A 22,134-nucleotide genomic window follows, 5' to 3' on the forward strand; every position below is an offset into this window, starting at 1 on the left:
AGAGAGGCGAAATTTACCACCAGTTATGGAAACAGCCCTCCTTCTTAACCAAAAATAAACAGTAAATTGCAAGAACTTGGGCCAGGAGGAAGATGAATTTCAAGTAAGTCTTCAAATGGTTTTATTTATGTAATGATGAGATGAATGCATATAAGAATCAATTCCAGTATGACAATGAGGCAAGTAAAAATAAATTCCAGTGAAAAAATCCCAGGACAAGGCCCTGTTTCGCCAATTCTTTAATGTTTTAATGGTCAGAGTGTACCTAGTATGTTCCCTCCTGGCCCGAGTTCTTGCAATTTACTGTTAATTTCTGGACTTCTCCAAGAACTCCTTCTTACCAAAGCACTCAAGTCAACAGCTTGCAATCCAATAAGGCATTATATAAAGAGAATGGAGGGGACAGTAAGCATTTTTAGGTAACAGCCTTTTCATACTGCGTAATAATGAGCTACTGCAAGATAGTTTTACCCTTTGTATGCTAGAACTGGTGTTGTTTAACAATGAGAAGTTCTGAAAAAGAATTAATGTGATTCTGTTCACCCTTAGAATTTTTTCGAAATCAGTTTGAAAGGCTAAAAAATCCCAGACGGCCGTAAGTAGGGATCAGAGTTTGCTAGCAGCCAATGCTCCACAATAGCTCTGCAGAATGCCATACGGTGTGTAATAAAGCCAGTGTTTATTTTTTTTTAAAGCAGCAATTTATAAGCCCTTATGGCTGTGAAAGATACCTGAATTCGTGTCTGCTGTTATCTCTGGAGCCAGAGGGGTGGAGGGATGAATAAAAATGAGAGTGTCAAGTGTTCCACGTGGTTACTTGCCGGACCTCTTCAGCAAAACCAGCAAAACTTGAATAAACTGCTCAAAGTGGTACATAATTGTAAATAGGAAATAATTTGGCGTTGCTTAACATCAAATCCAGATTCCCTGGGCAGAATGCTTTTATTTCCTTTTTAAGCACAGCTCTGACCAATATCCTTATCTGTGGTTCGCATCCATGCAGCATACATATTATATACAACAAACACTGGAACACTCAAGAGGATCTTTTTTAAAAAAATGTTTATTTTCTTAGTAAAAATGAAACTCTGGAACTTTTGGGGGGTTACAGTTGCCTCTCACATTAAAACACCATTCATTATTATGTCACACTATCCTTTCTTCCCATGACATAATTCTGGCCAAGTACCACTTTCTGAAGAGAAAGGGCTGGTTCTGGAGTTAAGAGACACATTGATTTAGAATTACGGCATGTCCTTGCAAAAAAGGTAAGCAAATCTTCCTCGACTATTAATAGGAGGTACAATTATTCAGGGCTGCCTTAAGACTGATGCTGGGATCCAATGCATACTAAAATATCTGAATTCAGTGGGACTTACTTCCAAGTAAACATGCACAGGATTATCCCCCTGTGCAATCTGTGCTGAATCTGTGCTCACCAAGAAGCAACAGAATCCTGACAATCGTTGCACTCTGGAATTACATTGTGAACAAACACAGCCTCCTGTGATGCAAAATGTAACTACGGTATCTACAAAAATGCAAACACAACACGCTGGCTTATAACTCTTAGTGAATATATAATCGGTTACGATGTCATTCAAAATATACGAATAAGCCACTTCAAAATGATGTATATATCGTACAACACATCTCACAAAATATACAAGTAAACTACAAGTTGTTAAGCAGCTACACTCTCCAGTGAGTATGATCCCTACAAGCATGAATATTTCATTGATAATTATTCACTGATAAAGACTTTATTCCGAAACAGTTGAACTATTCTGGATATACTGTCCTATTGAGACTTCGGAGAGACGTCTTCCTTTGAGAGACGGCTTGGAGTTCCTCGCTATTCATTGATCTGTTTGATTCTCTGTTTGACTCTGATACAATTAACAACTTGTAGTTACTTGTATATTTTGTGAGGTGTGTTGTATGATATATACATCATTTTGAAATGGCTTATTCGTATAGTTTGAATGACATCATAACCGATTATATATTCACTAATAGGTATTAGCGTTTGCATTTTTGTAGATTGGAATTATATTGTGACAGGCCTCAGATGATCAGAGGACAGATGGAATCTCATTTTTAGCCATTTAATAGAGAACCAAAGGCTCCAGAAAGACCCAGAGGAACGCCATTTGGCAACCCAGCGAGAACCAGAGTTGCAGTCTGTGGGAACAGAGAACTCTGTTCTATATCCAAAGATAGGTTTTGAGAGACCATGTTATCTTGGAAGCGCAACCAATTCCGCTGGCTGGCGTTGGAGATATATGCATTTACAAAGTGGTTGAAGTACCAGATGTTCTTCGTTATAAACATTTTTTTAAAGTTTTTTTTAAAAAAATAGATCAACATGATCTTAAAAAATGGAACAAAAATTTTGGAAAGCCAACCGGCTTACGAAAAAACAGGGCCCATTCTGCTTTAACCAGTCACTGACCAGACTGTTGCCCCTTCGTTCTCCACATCTTGAAAATTAAAACTTCTCATTAATCACCCAGAGCTGGAGGCCAGTCAACATCCACCGACTGCAGAGAGAAGGAAACAAATGCAAGCATTAAATCACAAATGGGAGGCTCCCACTTGTCAATAGCATATATGGATCTCTATCCAGAAAATGGCTGAAATGGCATATGAGGGCATGGATGGGGGGTGGGTCCTGATTTTATACCTGGAAGAATCGTGACAATTCCATTATTGTCACTACAAAGAGGAACAAGGAGGTAGCACTCACTTCTACGTCCAGCTCCAAGATGTCAGCGGTTGTGCCCAAGAGCGTACCGATGTTCGGCTTGGTTCTTCCAAAGTCTCCATGAACAAACTCCTTAATGTAACTAGATTGCCATTAAGGACGAAATGAGAAGGATCAGAAGACCCCCCCCCCACACACATATTGCACGTTGGGGGTGGGTGGGCCGTCGCTTAGTGACAGAGCACCTGCTTTGCACGCACAAGGCGCCAAGTTCATTCCCCAGCATCATCACATACGGCTAGCAAAGGCTCCTGCTGGAGAGTGGCTGCCAGTCTGTGTTGGCACTATTGAGCTGGAGAGCGGCTGCAAGTTAGTGTTGGCACTACTGAGCTGGATGGACCCATGGGATGTCTTTGCATAAGGCAGCTTCCGAAAGCACACGGTGTGTGGAGCCCAGAAAGTTTTAGAAGGCAGTGTGGCTTGTTCATTAACATTCACCATTAGTCCTGCAGACAATCTGCAGGATGAGACCAGGTGGGTAGGTTGTACCCCAAATTGGGCTGTGTGTACGCTGTGTGTTTTACTAATCACTCTGCAAAATCTTGCCCCAAGAAACTCTGGATTCTGCAGCCTACACACATCATGGAAATTCAGAAAGCCGTTACCTTCTTATCCTGACCTTCCCCCAAGGAGTTCAGGGTGGTGTATAAGGGTGGTGTATATGCTGCGGGTTTTTTGAGGGGGAGGCACTGTGGCTCAAAAAGGATACGTCCCGGCTTGCGTCTTCAGATGGAGACGGAAATGATGCTCATCTATGTACTCCGACTGCATGGTGTAGATTACACGAACCCTGACGGCTAGTGGTCGCCGGTGGAGGACCCGCAGTGGAGTTTTTTGATCGAGCTTTAATTCCTGTGCAAGAAATCAAAAAACAAGCAAACAGAAATGCGGAACATTAAGAACAGCAGATACACGAGGAAATATAATTTTTTTTCTGCATTGCAAAAACCCTCATGCTGCTGAGTTATAGGGCACATAGCTGTGCTATATAACTATTACCAGTTATGACAGCAGATGACTTGCCCTCGCCCTCCCAGTCCAAATACCAAACTGATGGAACCAATAACTTCTGTGTTTGGAAGGTGGTATTGCAATTAAGCACATCTCTGTATGCTAACGCAAGTGGACCAGGAATCCACAGGCCACTTTCAGAAGCAGCCGTGGGTGTCAACAGTAAGTCCAAATCTGCAAACATGAGCATGGCCGAAACTAGAGATGTCAGATACATTTGATTCAGTTTGCCTTTAACGGTTAACCTATCTAAATCACACTTCTGTAAACAGTAAGTTACCCAAAGCAGAGCCGAATCTTCAAAATTCACACTTCTCTGAATGTTGCAGTGCAGTTCCCTAACCAAAGTAATGCGTACTCTGTGCATATAAATTAGGTATGTAAATGAAAGCAACATGCAAAAACGCATTGCTTTTTCAGGGAACTGCTTCGCAAAAATGTGTATATCAGGCAAAACTATGTGTATTTTAGGAGAAATTTGCACTAAAGCACTGGTGAATTTTAATTCATGGGGGGGGGGAGAGAGATGCAAACTGAACTTAAAATTGGAAAAAGAAGAAACTAAAATTGACAAATTTGTCCATCCCTAGCCAAGACACTGACATATCTGTGCAGCAATCCTGAAAGGTGGATTAGGCGGAAAGAGTGTGCCCACGGCCCACGGCCACCAAGGGAAGTTCTGAAGTCGGGCAGGTCTTTAATTGGGGAGTCCTAAATTCCAAGTCCAACATTTGGCCCACTATACTCTGTTGTCTCCCTTGCCGCAGTGTGCAGGCTGCAATGGGGTCGGTTGGCTGCCCTGTGTCTTCCTGTCAAATGGGAGGAATTTTGCCACATTAACTAGAGCACACAGGGAGGAAAACAGGCACCTTGCAGGAGGGCAGGCACTTGCGTAGGCAAAACCCTCCCAGAGATTGTACTCTGTTGTGCAATTGCAGCGTGAGTAAGACAGGGCCTGCACAGGGATGTGAGCCCAAGGGTCATGCAGAGGTTGCGGAAAATCTGAGTGGGAGTAGAAGTCGGTTTCCCTTCCTCTGAAGAAGAAAAATACAGAGGAAAAAATGAGATTGTTATGTGGCCCTTACTGGCTGTGAAACTATGCTTAAAGCTGGGCTGGGCAATTTCTACTGAAATCTCAAAAAGGCTGGTGTGGGGGCCGAAGAAGAGATTTCTCATGGTTGGGCCTGCAGCATAATTGGCAAAGCCAAAAAAAGTTCTGAAAACTTAGAAGGTACCGGTAAATCAAGATGTATTCAACGTGCAATGTGAATGGGTATGGGTTTTGCACTCGCTGGGTGCCTACTTTGAAATTTAGACTTATTTATTCTCCTGAAACAGGAATGCATACACCCACAGAGCAATGAGAAGAATTGAGATAGTATACTGTATATTGCCAGTACAGCCAACTCTGGGTTCCCCATGTTATGGTTTTAGATTCTGGAGAAACATGCAGATGGACATTCCCACCATACAATGCCCATCTGTCACACGTTAGCAGAGAATAATTCTATGGCGTATCTCAGATATTACAGGCATTATAAGTAAGATCTGTTAACAGCACACACAGTAATACCACGCAAAAATCTCATGCCTGGTTACTCCAAAGTTCTCTGTGTCTCAGCAAAAGGGCGTTTGTTTTTGCTACTGTTATACAACTGCGAGTTAAGAGTCTGTGCTCATCTGCTGGAAATAAATAAAGGCAGATCTCTGGCTGATTTGCTGTAGAGCCTGATCTGCTTTCTGCTGCCCACCCTGGTCGTGCACAATGAAAACAACAAACAAACGCGATAAATACCACCCCAGACACGCAACCTTCATGTTGTCTAGAAGCTCAACGTCTTCGTTCCGGATCACTTTTTCTGTCCATATTAAGGCACTGTAAGTTTTGGTCTTCTCTTCCTCGCCTTCCTTCATGTGCCCAATGGCCTCTCTGAAAGAAAAGCAAATAAATGGGCAACAGCCACAGGAATCTGAAAGGTGAAAGGACTCCTCAACCTTCTCTCTTTCCCCCATCCTGCAAGGTAGCGTAATGCCTGTAGGCAGGGCTGTGGCTACCTAAGCCAGGCATCCCCAAACTGTGGCCCTCCGGATGTTTTGGCCTACAACTCCCATGATCCCTAGCTAACAGGACCAGTGGTCAGGGATGATGGGAATTGTAGTCCAAAACATCTGGAGGGCCGAAGTTTGGGGATGCCTGACCTAAGCATTCTGCGCCCAGAGATTCCTGGTACAGCAACCAGAATAAATTAGGGAAGTAAAGTAGGGCTGCACTGTTTAAAACAATTACAGTGGTGCCTCGCTAGACGAATTTAATTCGTTCCACGGGTCTTTTCTTATAACGAAAAAATTCGTCTAGCGAGTCCCATAGGAATGCATTGAATTTTTTTCGAATTGTTTTTTGCCCATAGGAACACATTAATTGAATTTCAATGCATTCCTATGGGAAACCGCGATTCGCTAGATGAAAACGCATTCGTCTAGCGAGGCAATCTCCGCTCGAAAAATCCTTTCGTTAAGCGGAAATTTCGTTAAGCAGGGCATTCGTTAAGCGAGGCACCACTGTAATTGGTTCACAAACTGACTTTATAAACACACACACTTTTTATCAAATAAAAAAGTGGCCAGGTTAATTGGTCAGTATACTAGCTTTTAAAAAGTAAAATAAAAATACAAGTGCTTATAAAAATCGCAGGGTTTAAAAAGACAAAACAGAGGGGAATGCCTCTAAGACAATGCCTCCTACGGCATATGTATTTTTTTTACTCATATGCACATTTGATTAATGAATTGCAGAATCAACTGAAATCATATAATTAATAATAAAAAAGGTTTTCTTTAATGGAGTGAGAGCCCTAAACCAAGGCAAATTCCCCTACACTTTTGCGTAATTTTAGTCTCACCTCACCCTCCACCAACAGAAGGACTGCTTAGCCCCTCCTCTTCTGGCTTCTGAAATTTCGCTAGGGACTAAGAACGTGCTTTAAATAAAAAATAAACAAATCTCCATGTGTGTGACTATGCAACATGTTCACAGCTATGAAAAAGGAATATGTTGGACATGCCTTGCTTTAATTAGGACAGCCGAGCTATACTCAGGGCTCAATTTCTGTTACAGATCACAAAGTCCCAGCTCTGGAATCCATTTACAATCTCAGCTTCGAAATATGTGAAATGAAATCCTGTAATGTAATGGACGCTGTGCTTTCTGCCTCTTATCTCCCTCCAAGGGCAACTGCTGTGGGCAGAGGATCGAACACACAATTGCATTATACCATTTCCAGACAGGTGAATAGAAGAGACCTGGTTATTGAAGGAAACAGTATAGTTTGTTTTGCCTATTCCAAAACCCTCCCAAATCAGAGCTTTCTTTGGGTGTGTAGCAGAATCACCCTGTTGCTCTTGCTGCTGCCATTTTGAAAGAGCTTCACAGAGATGGCACAAGGTAGGGAAAGGGTTAACATACTCATGTTATGGTCTCAAATTCCCTGCTTTTCCACACACCAAAAAAAGCTATATTCAAGTACGGTACCAAAACACTGACCTGGTGACGAGCTGTAGATCACGAACTTGGACTTTGTCTGAAGAGTTATTTATTGTCTATAAACAAACAAAGATTACCTCAGCCTCATCTGATTGTTTAAAATTTAAAACGATTCCAGGGTTTTGCAGTTAAAAAACAGAAAGGCAATGGGAGTTCCCTCATACAATGGTTTGAGAAGAAATTGTCTTTTTTTTCTGGGAGGAAGAAACAGCAAGAACCAGTGAAAGTGCCCAAGTTTTGCTTTGCTTTTTTAAAAAAGCTCTAATCTAAATACAGTGGTACCTCTACTTACAAATAACTCTACTTACGAATTTTTCTACTTACAAATGGAGCTCCGTCTGCCATCTTGGATGCAGTTTAGATAGGATTTTTTCTACTTACGAATTTTTAGATAGGGTTGCTTCGACTTACGAATTTTTTCTCCCAATGCATTCCTATGGGATTCGACTTACAATTTTTTTCGACTTACAAATGTGTGTTTGGAACACATTAAATTCGTAAGTAGAGGTACCACTGTACAGTCATACATACCTCCAGTTGTGAATGTGATCCGTGCAGGAGGCATGTTTGCAACCTGAAGCGTTCATAGCCTGAAGCGCCACGCCTGCGCATGACGCGATTCGGCACTTCTGCGCATGACATCATTTTGCGTTAATGTACATGCGCGAGCGCCAAAACCCGGAAGTAACCCGTTCCGATACTTCCGGGTTCGGCGCAGTCCACAACCCGAAAATGCGCAACCCGCAGCGTTCGTAACCTGAGGTATGCCTGTACAAAGTGCTGCTGGCCACAGTGCATAGACCAGAGCTTTCCAAACTTCTCAGATTGGTGACACACTTGTTAGACAAGCATCATTTCATGACCCAGTAATTCAGTTTCACTAGCAAACCGGAGGTTAAACTAACCCCTTTCCGGTCCCGGGAGGAGCGTGGGGAGCGTTTGCACGACACACTGACACACTAACGTTTCACAACACACAGTTTGGAAAGCTCTGGCGTAGAGCGTTGGGTTAGGAGTGGGGAGACTTAGGTTCAAATCCCCCACGTTCCACTTTCTTCCGACCCAATCTACATAACTGTGCAAACTGCCTTGAGCTCCCCGATAGAAGAACAGGATTAAGAACTGGTTTCTTTAACCAAAAATAAATCAGATGAAGTTATAAAATAGTGAACAGTAAGCATGAATCAAATCACAACACTGAACAGCTCTAACTCATTAAAATATTTAGACTGTATCTTGATACAAGGCAGCCAACAACTCAGTGTATTGATTGCCATCTCTAACCTGTGCATATCTGAAGCCAGCTCGTCTAACCTCTACCTTTCTCATTCCTTTCATAATGGGCAGCTGTGGGAGCGTCTGAAGGAGCGTCTCCACCCCCATCGTTCTGCCCGGATGCTGAGGTCCAGCTCTGAGGGCCTTCTGGCGGTTCCCTCCCTGCGAGAAGTGAGGTTACAGGGAACCAGGCAGAGGGCCTCCTCGGTGGTGGCACCTGCCGTGTGGAACGCACTCCCATCAGATGTCAAGGAAATAAAAAAAAACTATCTGACTTTTAGAAGACATCTGAAGGCAGCCATGTTTAGGGAAGTTTTTAGTGTTTGATGTTTTATTGTGTTTTTAATATTCTGTTGGGAGCCACCCCGAGTGGCTAGGGAAACCCAGTCAGATGGGCGGGGTAACCAACTTTTTCTCCCTTAAAACTATGCCATCGAAATGCCCACGTAATACTTCGTTATTGGGCTGGTTTTGTGTAGCATTTGTATATTCCCTCTAACTTGCTATTGGACTCAGAATTTTCTCAGGTGGTCTCCCACCCAGGGACTGCTTAGCTTCAAAAAAGTGGCCACACCCTATGCCTCCAGATCATGTCCTGGGAATGGTTGGAAGGTGAACCCATGTTATCAAAGATGGCCGAGTCCTAAAGGAGGAAGGTTTCACTACAGAATTGTATTTTTTTTAAAAAAAAAACTGCCCAAAAAAAGAATAGCTTCAACGAATAATCCTCTACCTCCCAAGTGTTTTTGTTTTGTTTTGTTTTAACCAGTTTATATTAGGGCAGTGATGGCGAACCTTGGCACTCCAGATGTTTTGGGACTACAACTCCCATCATCCCTGACCACTGGGATTTTAAAGCCGCACCTTTAAAATTGGAGGGGAAACAAGAAAAAATACCCGAATGTAAGCCGCTCCATTCCTTGCTGCGTTGCCAGCGGCCTTTCCCCTTCCTTGCTCTCTCCCTTCTAGGCCTTGAGGGAGAGGACGGGGGACTACGCCCAGGGAGGGTGCTGCTTTGCCGCGCTCCTGGCGGTGTTTGCCCGGCGCTTCTGGCTGCACACCGTAAGGTCGCAAACATAAGCCACACTTCAACTTTTCACGGTCAGAATTTGGGGAAAAAGTGAGGCTTATATTCAGTCCAATATGGTATTAAAAACTGTAATCTGATTCTCTGAGTGTGACTGGGTAAATTCCAGAGAACCCTGAATATCAGGGAGGCTAACTTTCCACTTTTCTTACTACTCTTTTATAAGAGGGGGTGGGGTGGTCTTAATGGATTGGCAGGACCCATAAGAAGGGGCAGCCCCTTAGGTATCCTGAACCCAAGGTGGTTAGGGCCTCAAAAGGAAACAGACAGGACTTTGGGAGGAAAGGGTCAAGTCTTGTGTCTTGACGCCCTAAAAATGGTTTCAATCACAGACGGGTAGCTCGTTTCTTGCAACAAAAACCACAAAGAGTTTTGTGGCAGCTTAAAGGTGGCTTTGCAGACCGCCTGCCAGTGTGCCATTTTCAACACCTTGCAAGCCATTTACCTGTTGAAGCTCCTTCATTTCCTCTGCAGCCAAGCGGACTTTCCGGGGATTCACGAGCTCAACCGCGAAGGGCCTTCCTGTCAACGTTGGAGCGACCATGAGGTGCGGTGGGGGGAAATGAGGACAGGGGGTTGCAAGTGACTGCACAATAAGATATCCACAGATATTTTTGGTGGAGTAAAAGGGGGGGGGAACACTCTATTCGCGGGGCCTTGAAATGCTTTCACTTATCTTCGTAAACAGCTCTGGGAGCCCATTTGGGGTGCAAAAGCCATAAATAATAAGGCATTTCTAAATCCTTGAATTTGTGCTGGCAGCACAAAAACTGTATGAAACTAATGATCTTTCAGAACGTGAAATCTAATTGCTACACAGATATTTGAATGCAAGGTGCTGGGCACTATTCTGACCCACCACCAGAGGGCACTGTCTGCTTAAAGGGCTCCAAACATACCAGCCTGTCCCATTGACAACACAACCCTTCTGAATCCCATGGGGCTTACTCCCAGGTAAGTGAGTTTAGGATTACAGACTTAGGCTGTGAGCCAAGTGTTACCTTTGCCCAGTGTTCTCACATCTACGTCTTCTCTTCCGGAGGATGAAAAATTGAAACCTTCGAAACAGGAAGGAAAAGGTTGGCTTAGCTTGCTAACTCACCATTGCCAGTATCCTCTCCACACAACCCTGAGCCCTTGTTGCAGGATTCCACGGCTTGGGGTCAAACGGGGGGGGGGAGTGCTCTTAGCTCCATTCTATAGCCCCTGTAAGAGCAACACTAATGTGGAACCCATATATGGTGTGGAAAGGGAACAGCACAGATATGAAAAACATTGGATACATTTGGGGCTCTGTTTATGTTGTTATGAGGGAAACTGCGGTCCAGAAACACCTGGAGAGCCACAGGTTCCCCACGGTTGCTCTGTGGGCAAATGCTTTTCCTCCACCACTGAGGTTTCATCGAGAGGGCTAACGGCAAGGAGATGTTCTCTTGGACAAGTGAGCCACTCTGTTGCATGGGGACAGGTGGAGAGGTGGTCCAAAAATGAGCCATTAGATTTTTCTACAGGTAGGTTTTTACCCAGAAAGAAAGGCCTTTCCAGAACAAAAATGCCCCCAACCTCTTGGCAAAAGTAGGTTAAGGAGGGAATACAAACAGGTGATTCTAGGATGGGTGTTCCAGGATGTGGGCACTACCACTGAAAATGCCAAGCCCTGAATGTAATTTTCCATCAAAAAGATTTTGGGTGGCTTGATTTAAGTTATGCATGGAAGACATGCAGGTATATGAATGCACACTAAGCACAAACAGAAAGCACTCACTGTCTGCTTTGAAGGCAGCCATGAGATGCTCTGAGATCAGTTCTTCTACGGAGGATTCCATTTTCCTCTCTCCATCTATAATCCAGGGAGTCTGGGGTAAGTTTCTCGAATATTTGTTATATCTTCCTGTAAAAGGAAGAAAGGAAACAGGGTATTTAGTATCCTGTAAGTTCGGCAAAAGTAGCAAATATTTATTTATTTTATTACTTGAAAAAGGGAAACAAACAGCACAGCATTATTTATTAATTTATGCACCCACATAATGCCCAAATAGGCTTCTAAGTTTTTTTACAAGTATATTAAGAGATGACTGCAAGGGGGTGGGGAGACCCACTATGTATTTATGTATTTACCGGCAACGAAGATGGCCCCATTGGTACACTGAATGTCAACAGCTGTGCAAGGTGCTTTGGGTGAAGTCAAAGGGCATGGAAAGTTTCTGTATAGGAGAAAATAAAGGAGCGAGCCATTAAAAACACACGACAAGACCCTGGCAGGGTGAAAGAGAGAGAAAATGGCCTCAGCTGTATATTACAGTAAACCATAAGCCATAAAGATATCTCACGAGGTTAAAAGCCTAGGAAAACAGGAGAGATATTTGCCTGGTGCCTAACTGACACGACATGAGCACAGGTGTGGCTCCCTGGGGTGAGAGTTTACAAGCAAGGTGTTGTAGCTGAAAAGCCCCTCACCCCCGAATGGTGGAGCCACTTGGAGGAAGAGGAACAAGGCATTAAACCTGCTGGTTTTCTGGGATTCAATAAGTCCTGCATCAGCATCAGAGTGGCTTGTGCAGAACTTCAGAAAGCAGAAGGATCTAACACCTTGTTTCTTTGGCCATGTCCAGTAATTTGATGTCCTTATCAGAGTTCAAGCTATTCCCACGTTGAAGATTTGGAAATGAAGTGTTAGCTGTTTTCCAAGACTGCCTTTCTCTAAAGCCAGAAATTGAAATACAGTGGTACCTCGACTTACGAATTTAATCTGTTCCGAATGGACCTTCGTAAGTCGGAAAAACCTAAGTAGCAGCCTATGGGGGGAAAATATTTTAAAAATCGTAAGTCGAAGCAACCCCTATTAAAAATTCGTAAGTCGAAAAAAATCCTATTCGCGCCGCATCCAAAATGGCGGACGGAGCTCCGTTCGTAACTCGAAACATTTGTACGTCGAGTCATTCGTAAGTCGAGGTACCACTGTACTGAATTTGTTTCATTCTCAGTTGCCCCGGAATGCATTCAACTGCAATTACTGTCAGAGAGAGAGCCTGTCAGAACAACTGAGACACACAGTGGCCAAGAGATACATACATGCACACCTGAAATCACAGTGGATTTTGAGGTATGGGGAACAAAATGCAGAAACCACACCCATTTATAGACTCAGAACATATTAACCCATTTACTTATTACTTCCAGGTTTATATGACATTTCCCCCTGTAACATTTCACTTTGCTCTTTGATTTTCCCGATAAATTCCCACACACCAAGGTTAAAATAGGTTCAGAGCTCGCTTACTTAAGGAAATCTTCTTCACTGATCATATCCAAAGCCTTAACCACAGCCATTCTGGTGAAGACAGACTGCAAATGAATAAAGTACAGTGGTAACTCAGGTTACAGATGCTTCAGGTTACAGACTCCGCTAACCCAGAAATAGCACCTCGGGTTAAGAACTTTGCCTAAGGATGAGAACAGAAATGTGCGGCAGCGGCGCAGCGGCAGCAGGAGGCCCCCATTAGCTAAAGTGGTACTTCAGGTTAAGAACAGTTTCAGGTTAAGAACAGACCTCCAGAACGAATTAAGTTCTTAACCAGAGGTACCACTGTATCAGGTATTCCTAAAACAATTCCTCTGTTTAATTCACTTCAGCTGAGTCAATGGAATGTCATTTCTCAGAAACTCTTTATCTGATACTGTTATTTTAATTAATACTTAATTGTTAGTTTAGGCTGCAACACTTAGTTCCCACTATGTCCCACTGAATCCAACAGGACTTGCTTCTGAACATATATTGGATTGCACTGTTAATCAGAATCTTGTACATCACCTTGGGAAGTTTTATTATAGAAAGGGGGTTAATACGTTTTGTCGTATTTTATTATTATTATTATTATTCTAACTGTAAGGTGCTTTGGAAACCAATCCTGGCTGGGAAATAAGTTTTAGAACTCACACACAGTAAGGATTCAAGGACCCAGGTGGCGCTGTGGTTAAACCACTGAGCCTAGGGCTTGCTGATCAGAAGGTCGGCGGTTCGAATCCCTGTGACGGGGTGAGCTCCCGTTGCTTGGTCCCAGCTCCTGCCAACCTAGCAGTTCGAAAGCATGTCAAAATGCAAGTAGATAAATAGGAACCGCTACAGCGGGAAGGTAAACGGCGTTTCCATGTGCTGCTCTGGTTTGCCAGAAGCGGCTTTGTCATGCTGGCCACATGACCTGGAAGCTATACGCCGGCTCCCTCGGCCAATAATGCGAGATGAGCGCGCAACCCCAGAGTCGGTCACGACTGGACCTAATGGTCAGGGGTCCCTTTACCTTTAACTGTAAGGTGCTTTGGAAACCAATCCTGGCTGGGAAATAAGTTTTAGAACTCACACACAGTAAGGATTCAATCCAAATTCAGGGGGGATATCCCACAAGAACAGGAAAAAAACGAAGAACAGCCTTACTATACAGTATAAAGAGGAAGGAAGGAAGAACAATAACAAGTTTGTGATGGCTTGTGACCGTACTAAATTCTGATCTTGCAAAAAAAAAAAAATGGGAAAGGGAATAATTTCCCAGAATTTGCTTACCTGCTTGTTCTTTGCTGGTTTGAAGCAACTTGGACATGCTGAGGCTCTAAATGGAAAAACAAACAGCATTTAATTGTTTGAAAACTTTTTTTACACATGGTGTCAGAACAGATTCAGTGAGGACAAGGTTGCAAAGGCCGATGCAGCTGGTGTCTAAGTCAGAGAGCATCCACCAAGAGGATCTTTCCTCTCCTTCCTGGCATCAAAACATTGGCTGCTTCTTGGGTACAGATATCCCTCTCTGGATATTGTGTCTAATGTTAATCGAAGGCGGAGCCTACTCTGGGTTGATGCCTGACAGTGTGTATGAAGGTCCTGGGCTGCCCAGACGACAAGACCCACCCCCCTTGGCTTGGCTGATGTGGTCCAAAGGAAAGCAGAGCCATACATTTGGTCCCAGCCTGGCTGCAGGAGTTGCTGGAAGGAGGCGTACAAGGCAATGTTTCTCAACCAGTGTGCCTCCAGATGTTTTGGGACTACAACTCCCATCATTCCTGACCACTGGTCTTGCTAGCTAGGGATGATGGGAGTTGTAGTCCCAAAACATCTGGAGGCACACTGGTTGAGAAACACTGGTACAAGGCGCCATCCAACCGTCTCAGGGAATCCACTCTGGATTCGTGCAGGAGTTACTCCCAACCTTTTCTCCTCCCAAAGATGTCCCTGTGAATGTACAACGCCTTTATTCATCACATCCCAACTTACAGGAAATGGCAGTCCTCGTCTGTTTCTGGATGAGCGAAGACCACGCTGACTTCAAACAGGCTCTGAGTCGCAATTCAAAAGACAGTGGAAAGTTATTGTTTAATTCCGCAGTGGAAATGTGACAAACTCCCATTTCCTTCCGTAGCCTTGAACTCTGTTTGGGGACCTGCCTGAAACTCTCTCCCTCCAGTTCAGAACTGGAAAATGGAGACCTTACAGTCAAAGAGAGACTGATTGATCAAATTGATGGAGTATGCAGAACTAGACAAGCTGACAGGTCAGATAAGAGATCAAACAGCACAAAAAATTAAAAATGATTGGAATATATTCAAACAATACTTGAAAGACCATTATGGAGAATTACATTTTTTGATCGGTTTAGAGTAACTCCTGTAAGGAATTTTTTTTAAAAATATATAATGGAATTAGGTTACTGAATAAATGGTTGTGTTAGGAGGGGCACTTAACTAAGAAAAACTGAGGACCCAAGTAAGAAGAGGAGGGAAGTCAAATGCAAATGGATTATAAATGAATCAAATAAATAAGTATGAATTTTTGTGTTTGTTTTTTCTTTTATCATTTTTAAAAATATATGTTTAATTACACGAAAATCGTTACAATGTGATATGATGAATGTATGTCAAAATAAATCATTAAAAATGAACTGGGGGAAAAAAACCTCTCTCTCTCTCACTTTAGCTCTGCACAAAGAAAACTAGCTTGTCAGGAGGTAATGTTCTTCCCTCACCCTGAAATACTAAGTTTCCATGTGCAGGAATAATTAAACTTTTTCTTTTAATTTAGAGGAGGATTCAACCATCCATGTACCATTCTGAAGTAGTGAAGCCCAGGAACAGAAAGCCCATGACAGTAGAACACTGTTTAAGTTATATATTTATACAATACCTTTCCATCAGCAGGGACCCCCAATTGCTCCAGAAACAGGGGGTGAATAATCCATTTGTATGCTTCCTTTAGCTGAACAAGGTCTTCTTTTTCTGCTAAAAAATCCTGTTTCCTAAATGATTTTTAAAAGTAAGACTCAGCAACTTAAATCAAGCGGGGGGGGGGGGAATTCAGTCAATTCTGTTTAGTTTTAAAATACTCATTTCAATCTATAGTTTTGAACTTGTACCTCTGCTCTCAAGAATTTTATCACCCAAAGTACTACTAACAGCAACTAGAATACATGTTGTAACATTTGCTAATGGAAGGACCTGCCAGCGAGAAAGAGGAAATGACTAATTAAAAGGGTCAGTTCAGTAATGCTGTGACTGGAGCAAAAAACCCACAACTGATTAGAAGTTTTAAAAGAAAGGGGCAAGGATGAAATGCCTAATTAAAGTATCATCTGGTGTGAGAAGCAAGGCCTCTACTGAATGGGACTTGCTTCTCATTAAATATATGTTAGGACCTTGCCTGCAAAGATGCGCTTTGTGGGATTGTTGTGGGGGAATTTAGCACTATGTGAAACAACCGTCATGGTTCTGCTTCCAGCCCAGTTCAGGAACAACAATGGATCAGTGGTGCTAAGGGGCTTTAGTATTAAGACAATAAATTGATTAGGGCAATCAGAGGAGTTAACTACCAAGGGAAGAGGGTGAGATATTGCACATTACCCCCTCTCAATACAATTCCCCTCACATGCCCGCCAAGCACACACAAAGAGGAGAACCATACAGTGCCAATGACATTTGGAAACCTAGCGCGCAAGGCAGGATGGAAAAAATCCCACCAGGAAGTACTCACGCCATTTCCTCTTTTACTTGCAACCATGCTGCATGCTTCAGGCAAGGACCGAGAAAAAACAGAAAAATGAGAGGGAGAGGAAGAGAGAGAGAGAAGTGGTAAATTAAATGAAGGTTTCATAACCTTCTCATCTGTAACTGGCTGAGAAAATCCAGACCAGGAATCAGCTACTTTCACAGAAATCAAAGCCACACAGGATACACAACATTAGACGTGGCCACATCTCCCCCACCAATTCAAAAAGCCAAGCTTCAGATCAGCCTAGCCCAATTTCCCCTCCCTTTCACTCACCCCTCACCCAATTGCTACTGGCCATGTATTGCTGGATGCCACACAAGGTGTATTCCTAACAGGTGAAAACAAGGTAAGTTTTTAAACCACCCCTGCCCTTCTCAACAAAGGTCATACTCAGAGCACAAACAAGCACAAGCAAATACTCACCTCCCTTACAGATAACTGTGCGGGGAAAGAGACTGAAAACACAAAGCTGGTAAACTGGTATTCAGAAGAATTAATTTTGTGGCACACCTGAAAAACAATGAGCCATGTTATTTGAATATAAATACACACATACACCACTATGCAATTTTAAAAGTTCTCAAAGCAATTACACCTTGTACAAGAAGGCTTGCAAACATGTTTGAATCAAATTGTTTTACATTCTCAGCAAGCACAAGCTTACCTATGTAGATGTGCTTGCTTCTACCAAAGGAATTCTTCTATGTAGTCAGGACAGGTCAAATACAGTGGTACCTTGGGTTAAGAACTTAATTCCAGAGGTCCATTCTTAACCTGAAACCGTTCTTAACCCTGAGGTACCACTTTAGCCAGGCATCCCCAAACTTCGGCCCTCCAGATGTTGTGGACTACAATTCCCATCATCCCTGACCACTGGTCCTGTTAGCTAGGGATCATGGGAGTTGTAGGCCAAAACATCTGGAGGGCCGCAGTTTGGGGATGCCTGACTTTAGCTAATGGGGTCTCCTGCTGCTGCCACGCCGGCAGCATGTGATTTCTGTTCTCATCCTGGGGCAAAGTTCTTAATCTGAGGGTTAGCAGAGTTTGTAACCCGAAGTGTTTGCAACCCAGGGTGTTTGTAACCCGAGGTACCACTGCAGCTCACTAACAGTCCCACTGCCTGCATGCTTACTTGGAAGTTAAGTTCCACTGTGCTCGTTGGGGCTAGCTCCCAAGTAAGCATGTGTACCATTGCAGCCTAAATGAGATTTCAGGAAAGGAAGTTCAGTAAAACCCTTTAAGGGAGGCATGTCCAAAGTCCATTTCGGGGGCCTAATCCGGCCTGCCGGTTGGGTTAATCCAGTCCCTGCCACAGTTTATCTCTGGGATAAAATCCTTAAGAAAAGCTCAACAACTTCAAGGTCAACAACTCTGGCCGGCCCTCACGCATGTTCACTTCGTCAAATCTTGCCCTCTTTGAAAAAAGTTTGGGCACCCCTGCTTTAAGGTATACAGCTCAATTTTAATCACAGGAGACCCATCAAAATTAATGAACATGACTAAGTTAGGTTCATCCATTTCAATGGGTCAACTTTTAGTAAAATTCAGCTGAATGCCACCCACTACATGCATGCTGTGTATTACGTGTACATCCATGGGAAATGCTGCAGATTTTTTCTACAGTAAAGCTACCAATCAGCTGACACTTACCGCTTTGACAAAATCCATCTCACAGAGCTCCTGCAGAATTCCCAGGCAGATGTTGCACACAGCTGGCCTTAAGTTCTCATCACCACCAGCAGCATTTCTATCATTCTCCACATCAGGTACCTGGTGGCTTCCATTTGAGGTCTGTTCCTCACCCTCTTTGGCACTATCCAGTTTGATTCGCTTACAGGGAGGATTTGCCATTTCACAAGGTAATTTGTTCTCCTCTGTAGCGCTCTCCAGAAACTCATGCAGTTCATTAAGCAACTCCTGATTGACAAAGGAAGCAGAGTAAAACTTGGTAGGTAGAAGGGTGCTAGGGGTGGCTTCAGCATGTACTGTGAGTCCGACAGCCAGGCGTCCTGAAATCAACAGCTCCTGTAAATGCCCAATAGCCTTTCAACAGAGAATAATGTCAGATAGTCTGTTGCCTTGCAAATTAAAGTGGATCTGCTAAGCAAATAAAAAGGTCTTTGATATTGCAGTCCTGTGCATATTTAGGTAGGGGTTAGACTCATTGAACTGTGTGGGACTTAATTTTGAGTAAATGTTTATAGGATTCATATCCTATGCACATTGGTATCATAAATGTTTTGAGTAAATGTGCTTAAAATTGTATGTATGGATGTTTTACGATGGCCTACACTCGAAATGCCTAATACAGGTTTGGCGAGGAAGAAGAAGAGGAGTAAATGTGCACAGGATAGTATCATATAAGTGAAACCAGAAGTGAGAAGAGGAAGTGCACTTGTTCTTAGGAACATAGGAAACTGCCTTATAATGAGTGAAGGCAATGGTCTATGTAGCTCAGTACTGTCTATGCTGAGTGGCAGTGGCTTTCCAGGGTTTCAGATAGGGGACATTCCCAGTCCTAACTGGAGATACTGGGGACTGAACCTTGGACCCACTGTATGCAAGGCAGATGTTCTACCACTGTGTGATAGCCCTTCCTCAGAGCTGCAGGTCTTTCCTATACTTCTTAGACATATAATGGGGAAGATTGTGGACTGGACTTCTGGGTAGGTGGAAAACACAGGAGAACTGGAAAAAGTATATGATGGAGGGAAAGAATACAACAATTGATTTTAAATAGGTCGACAGCTGTTTGTTGTTCCTCATTAAAAATATATTTTGGGGTCCTGCAATTTTTGTCTCCCCACTCCAAATGCTCCAGCCTCCTTTCATTCCCCAAGAATACACCTCTTGCTCTGAAAGGAAGACCAGGATCAGAGAGATCTGAAAACAAATTAAAATCACCCCATCATTATCATAATGTACTTCAATTTAATCAAACCTTATAAGGTCGCCTGTACAAAGCCTGAGATCCTATCCGGCAAAACCTGAAAATACAACGTGGGCATGCTCCAAAATTCAGTAACTTCTGTGCAATAGGCCTGTCCTTTTCAGATAGTGCAGTCGTGCTGGTGCTCATGCTGGTAAAGCCTGTATTTGAAGAGAAAAACAATCAGCAGAAACACTACCGCAGCAGGCTGGAGAGTGAGAATCGAGGGAACACTCATTAAAATAGCACAGCAGTAATTCAAAAGTGAGGACACAGAGATGCTGAGGACCATTCAGAAAAGGACAACAACAAGCATGGTCCCATATATGAAATCATTTCCTTGTGAGAAAAGGCTGATTACTAGAAACCAAAGAACTAACTCTGGGCCACTGCCAGTATAAATTGCCTTATACTGAGACTATTGGTGTATTTAGCTCAGTACTGTGCATGCTAAATGGCAGCTTCTCCCCAGAGGGTCAAGCAAGGGGTATTCCCAGCCCTGCCTAGAAATGCCATTGAGGACTGAGACGGGGGCGTTCTGCATGCAAAGCAGCTGCTCTACGACTGAGCTGTGGCCCTTCCCTTCTTCCTGCACTGTATTCTCCTCGGGCAGGAGATATAGAAGCATGATAAGCCGCACCACCAGGTTAAAGAACAGTTTTTACCCATGGGCTGTGAGGCTGCTGAATGGAAGACGGCAACATTGCAGCTGACGTTCGGGGTTGGTGGTCGTACGACAGCACACAGAGTGTAACAAGGACTGAGAGATTGCGGGGGGGATGTGGGGCTCGTTTAATCTCACTGTAAACAAGTGGTACAGTGACAATAAAGTATTTATTATTTATTTATTTGTCTATTTATCTATCTTCCTGCACTGAAGAAAACCACTCCCGTCTCCTCTTTCCACTTCCACCCGCCCCTAGAGTTCCCGCTACTTAGGCCGTCATCACTATCCAGTATCACAAGACATACTATTCTAAGGCTTAAATTATACAATGAAAACCATTTACCTAAGAGCAAGCCTCGACTTGCTTTCGAGTAAACATGAGCATAGGGTTGCGCATTCCCTCCCTCCTCTCTCAGATCTTGCTAAAAGCAACTCACTGCGCCCAAACAGCTTAAAGAATCCCCCACCCCTCCAATCCTAAGAAACCGAGGTTATTTTCCAGCTCACCTGCCTCTTTTCGCTTGTCAAACATAAAAAAAGAGACTCTGGGGGAACCATTCACCCAATGCACCCTCGGTCCGCGCACCAATGAGTTCCGCTCTCGTAGGAAGAGAAAGCGGAGAGAAAAGGAAGCAACCTCCCAGAAACAATAGTTCCGCCTCCAAGTTGCGGCGGCCTCCCGTGGAGCCCATAGGGTACCAAGCCTCTAAGGATTTCCGATCTATACTTCCGGATGCCAACAGCCATTCCAAGCGCCCCGTGCGGATCAAAGGAGGCAGCTGTAAGGATCCCGGGAGGGGAAGAGGCTCGGCGGAGGGTGGTTTTCCGTCGTGACTGTGCTTTGGGAAGCATTACGTTGCACCTTCCGCAATAAAAACAAAACAAAGCAACGACTGTACTGTATAGGCTTCGTTGGAAGACCCTGTTCCATGTTGGCTGAGCTCCAAACTCAGGCGTCGCACCCCATTAAATGGCAATAGCTAACAATATGAATAAACTGAACACAGTAATTAAAAAGATGAAAACGGGGCATTTGATGTGTGATGGAAGACAAACATTAAAAACATTATTTTTTGTTTCGACTACGTCAGACCAACACGGTTACCTATCTGTAACAATTAAAAACACAAAAAACACACACATTAAAATCTGCAAAAAAGCATCGGGAAAACGCAGGGCCGGATTTACCAGTAGGCCCTAAGCTACTGAAGGTAATGGGGCCCTTTATATGTCCAGCTGTCCTTTGTCAGCAACAAATTGTCACTGTTTCTTGTGTTGAATATATGCTGTATGGTAATTTATGGAACGAATAGGTGTCTAAAGCCATCTGCACATAACAAAATATGTATTTTATCAAAGTAATTGTTGTACTGAAATACAGTTAAGAAGTATATTTCTGTATGGCTGTGCAGCAGCAAGATTATTGATAGGTCAAAAATGGAAAAAGGAAGAGGCACCTAGTATATCAGAATGGCAGATCAAGCTAGTGGAGTTCATGAATATGGATAGAATGACTGTCGCAATAAGAAATGTTCCAAAACAAAGATTAATTAAAACATGGGAATATGTAGAAGATTATTTTAAGAAAAAAAAGATAAAAACAGAGCTGGTGGTTTGTTTAGCCTAGGAGAACACAGGGGAATCAAGAGGGAATCAGGATTATAAAAGATATACAAAGGGATAGATTTTAGGATGACTGTAACGCAGAACTCAGAAGAACTTGAAAGATAAGCGCTGTGTGAAAGTTTGGAAGTTGATTTTAAATATATATACAGGATTAAGATGTATGTAACAAGATCTGAAGGAATAACTGTATAAGTGCTTATT

At 43.3% G+C, this 22,134-nt stretch overlaps 1 protein-coding gene across 1 annotated transcript; it reads right to left on the reverse strand.

Annotated features, from left to right (window-relative positions):
• Positions 1 to 1,045: 1,045 nt before the first annotated feature.
• Positions 1,046 to 21,143, reverse strand: PUS10 (pseudouridine synthase 10). The gene is made up of 18 exons (XM_035110911.3): positions 20,815 to 21,143; positions 19,653 to 19,801; positions 18,362 to 18,628; positions 17,135 to 17,221; positions 16,694 to 16,728; positions 15,851 to 15,962; positions 14,945 to 15,006; positions 14,240 to 14,285; positions 12,962 to 13,026; positions 11,800 to 11,885; positions 11,447 to 11,572; positions 10,683 to 10,739; positions 10,127 to 10,203; positions 7,320 to 7,375; positions 5,591 to 5,708; positions 3,477 to 3,619; positions 2,750 to 2,849; positions 1,046 to 2,543 (listed from the first exon to the last, which is right to left on the reverse strand). The coding sequence occupies exons 1-18, from the start codon at positions 20,837 to 20,839 to the stop codon at positions 2,505 to 2,507; spliced, it is 1,650 nt and encodes a 549-aa protein (XP_034966802.3). The 5' UTR covers positions 20,840 to 21,143; the 3' UTR covers positions 1,046 to 2,504.
• Between the last annotated feature and the right edge of the window lie 991 nt (positions 21,144 to 22,134).

This window comes from Zootoca vivipara, chromosome 3 (assembly GCF_965207765.1).
Source record: "Zootoca vivipara chromosome 3, rZooViv2.hap1.1, whole genome shotgun sequence".
Taxonomy (NCBI): domain Eukaryota; kingdom Metazoa; phylum Chordata; class Lepidosauria; order Squamata; family Lacertidae; genus Zootoca; species Zootoca vivipara.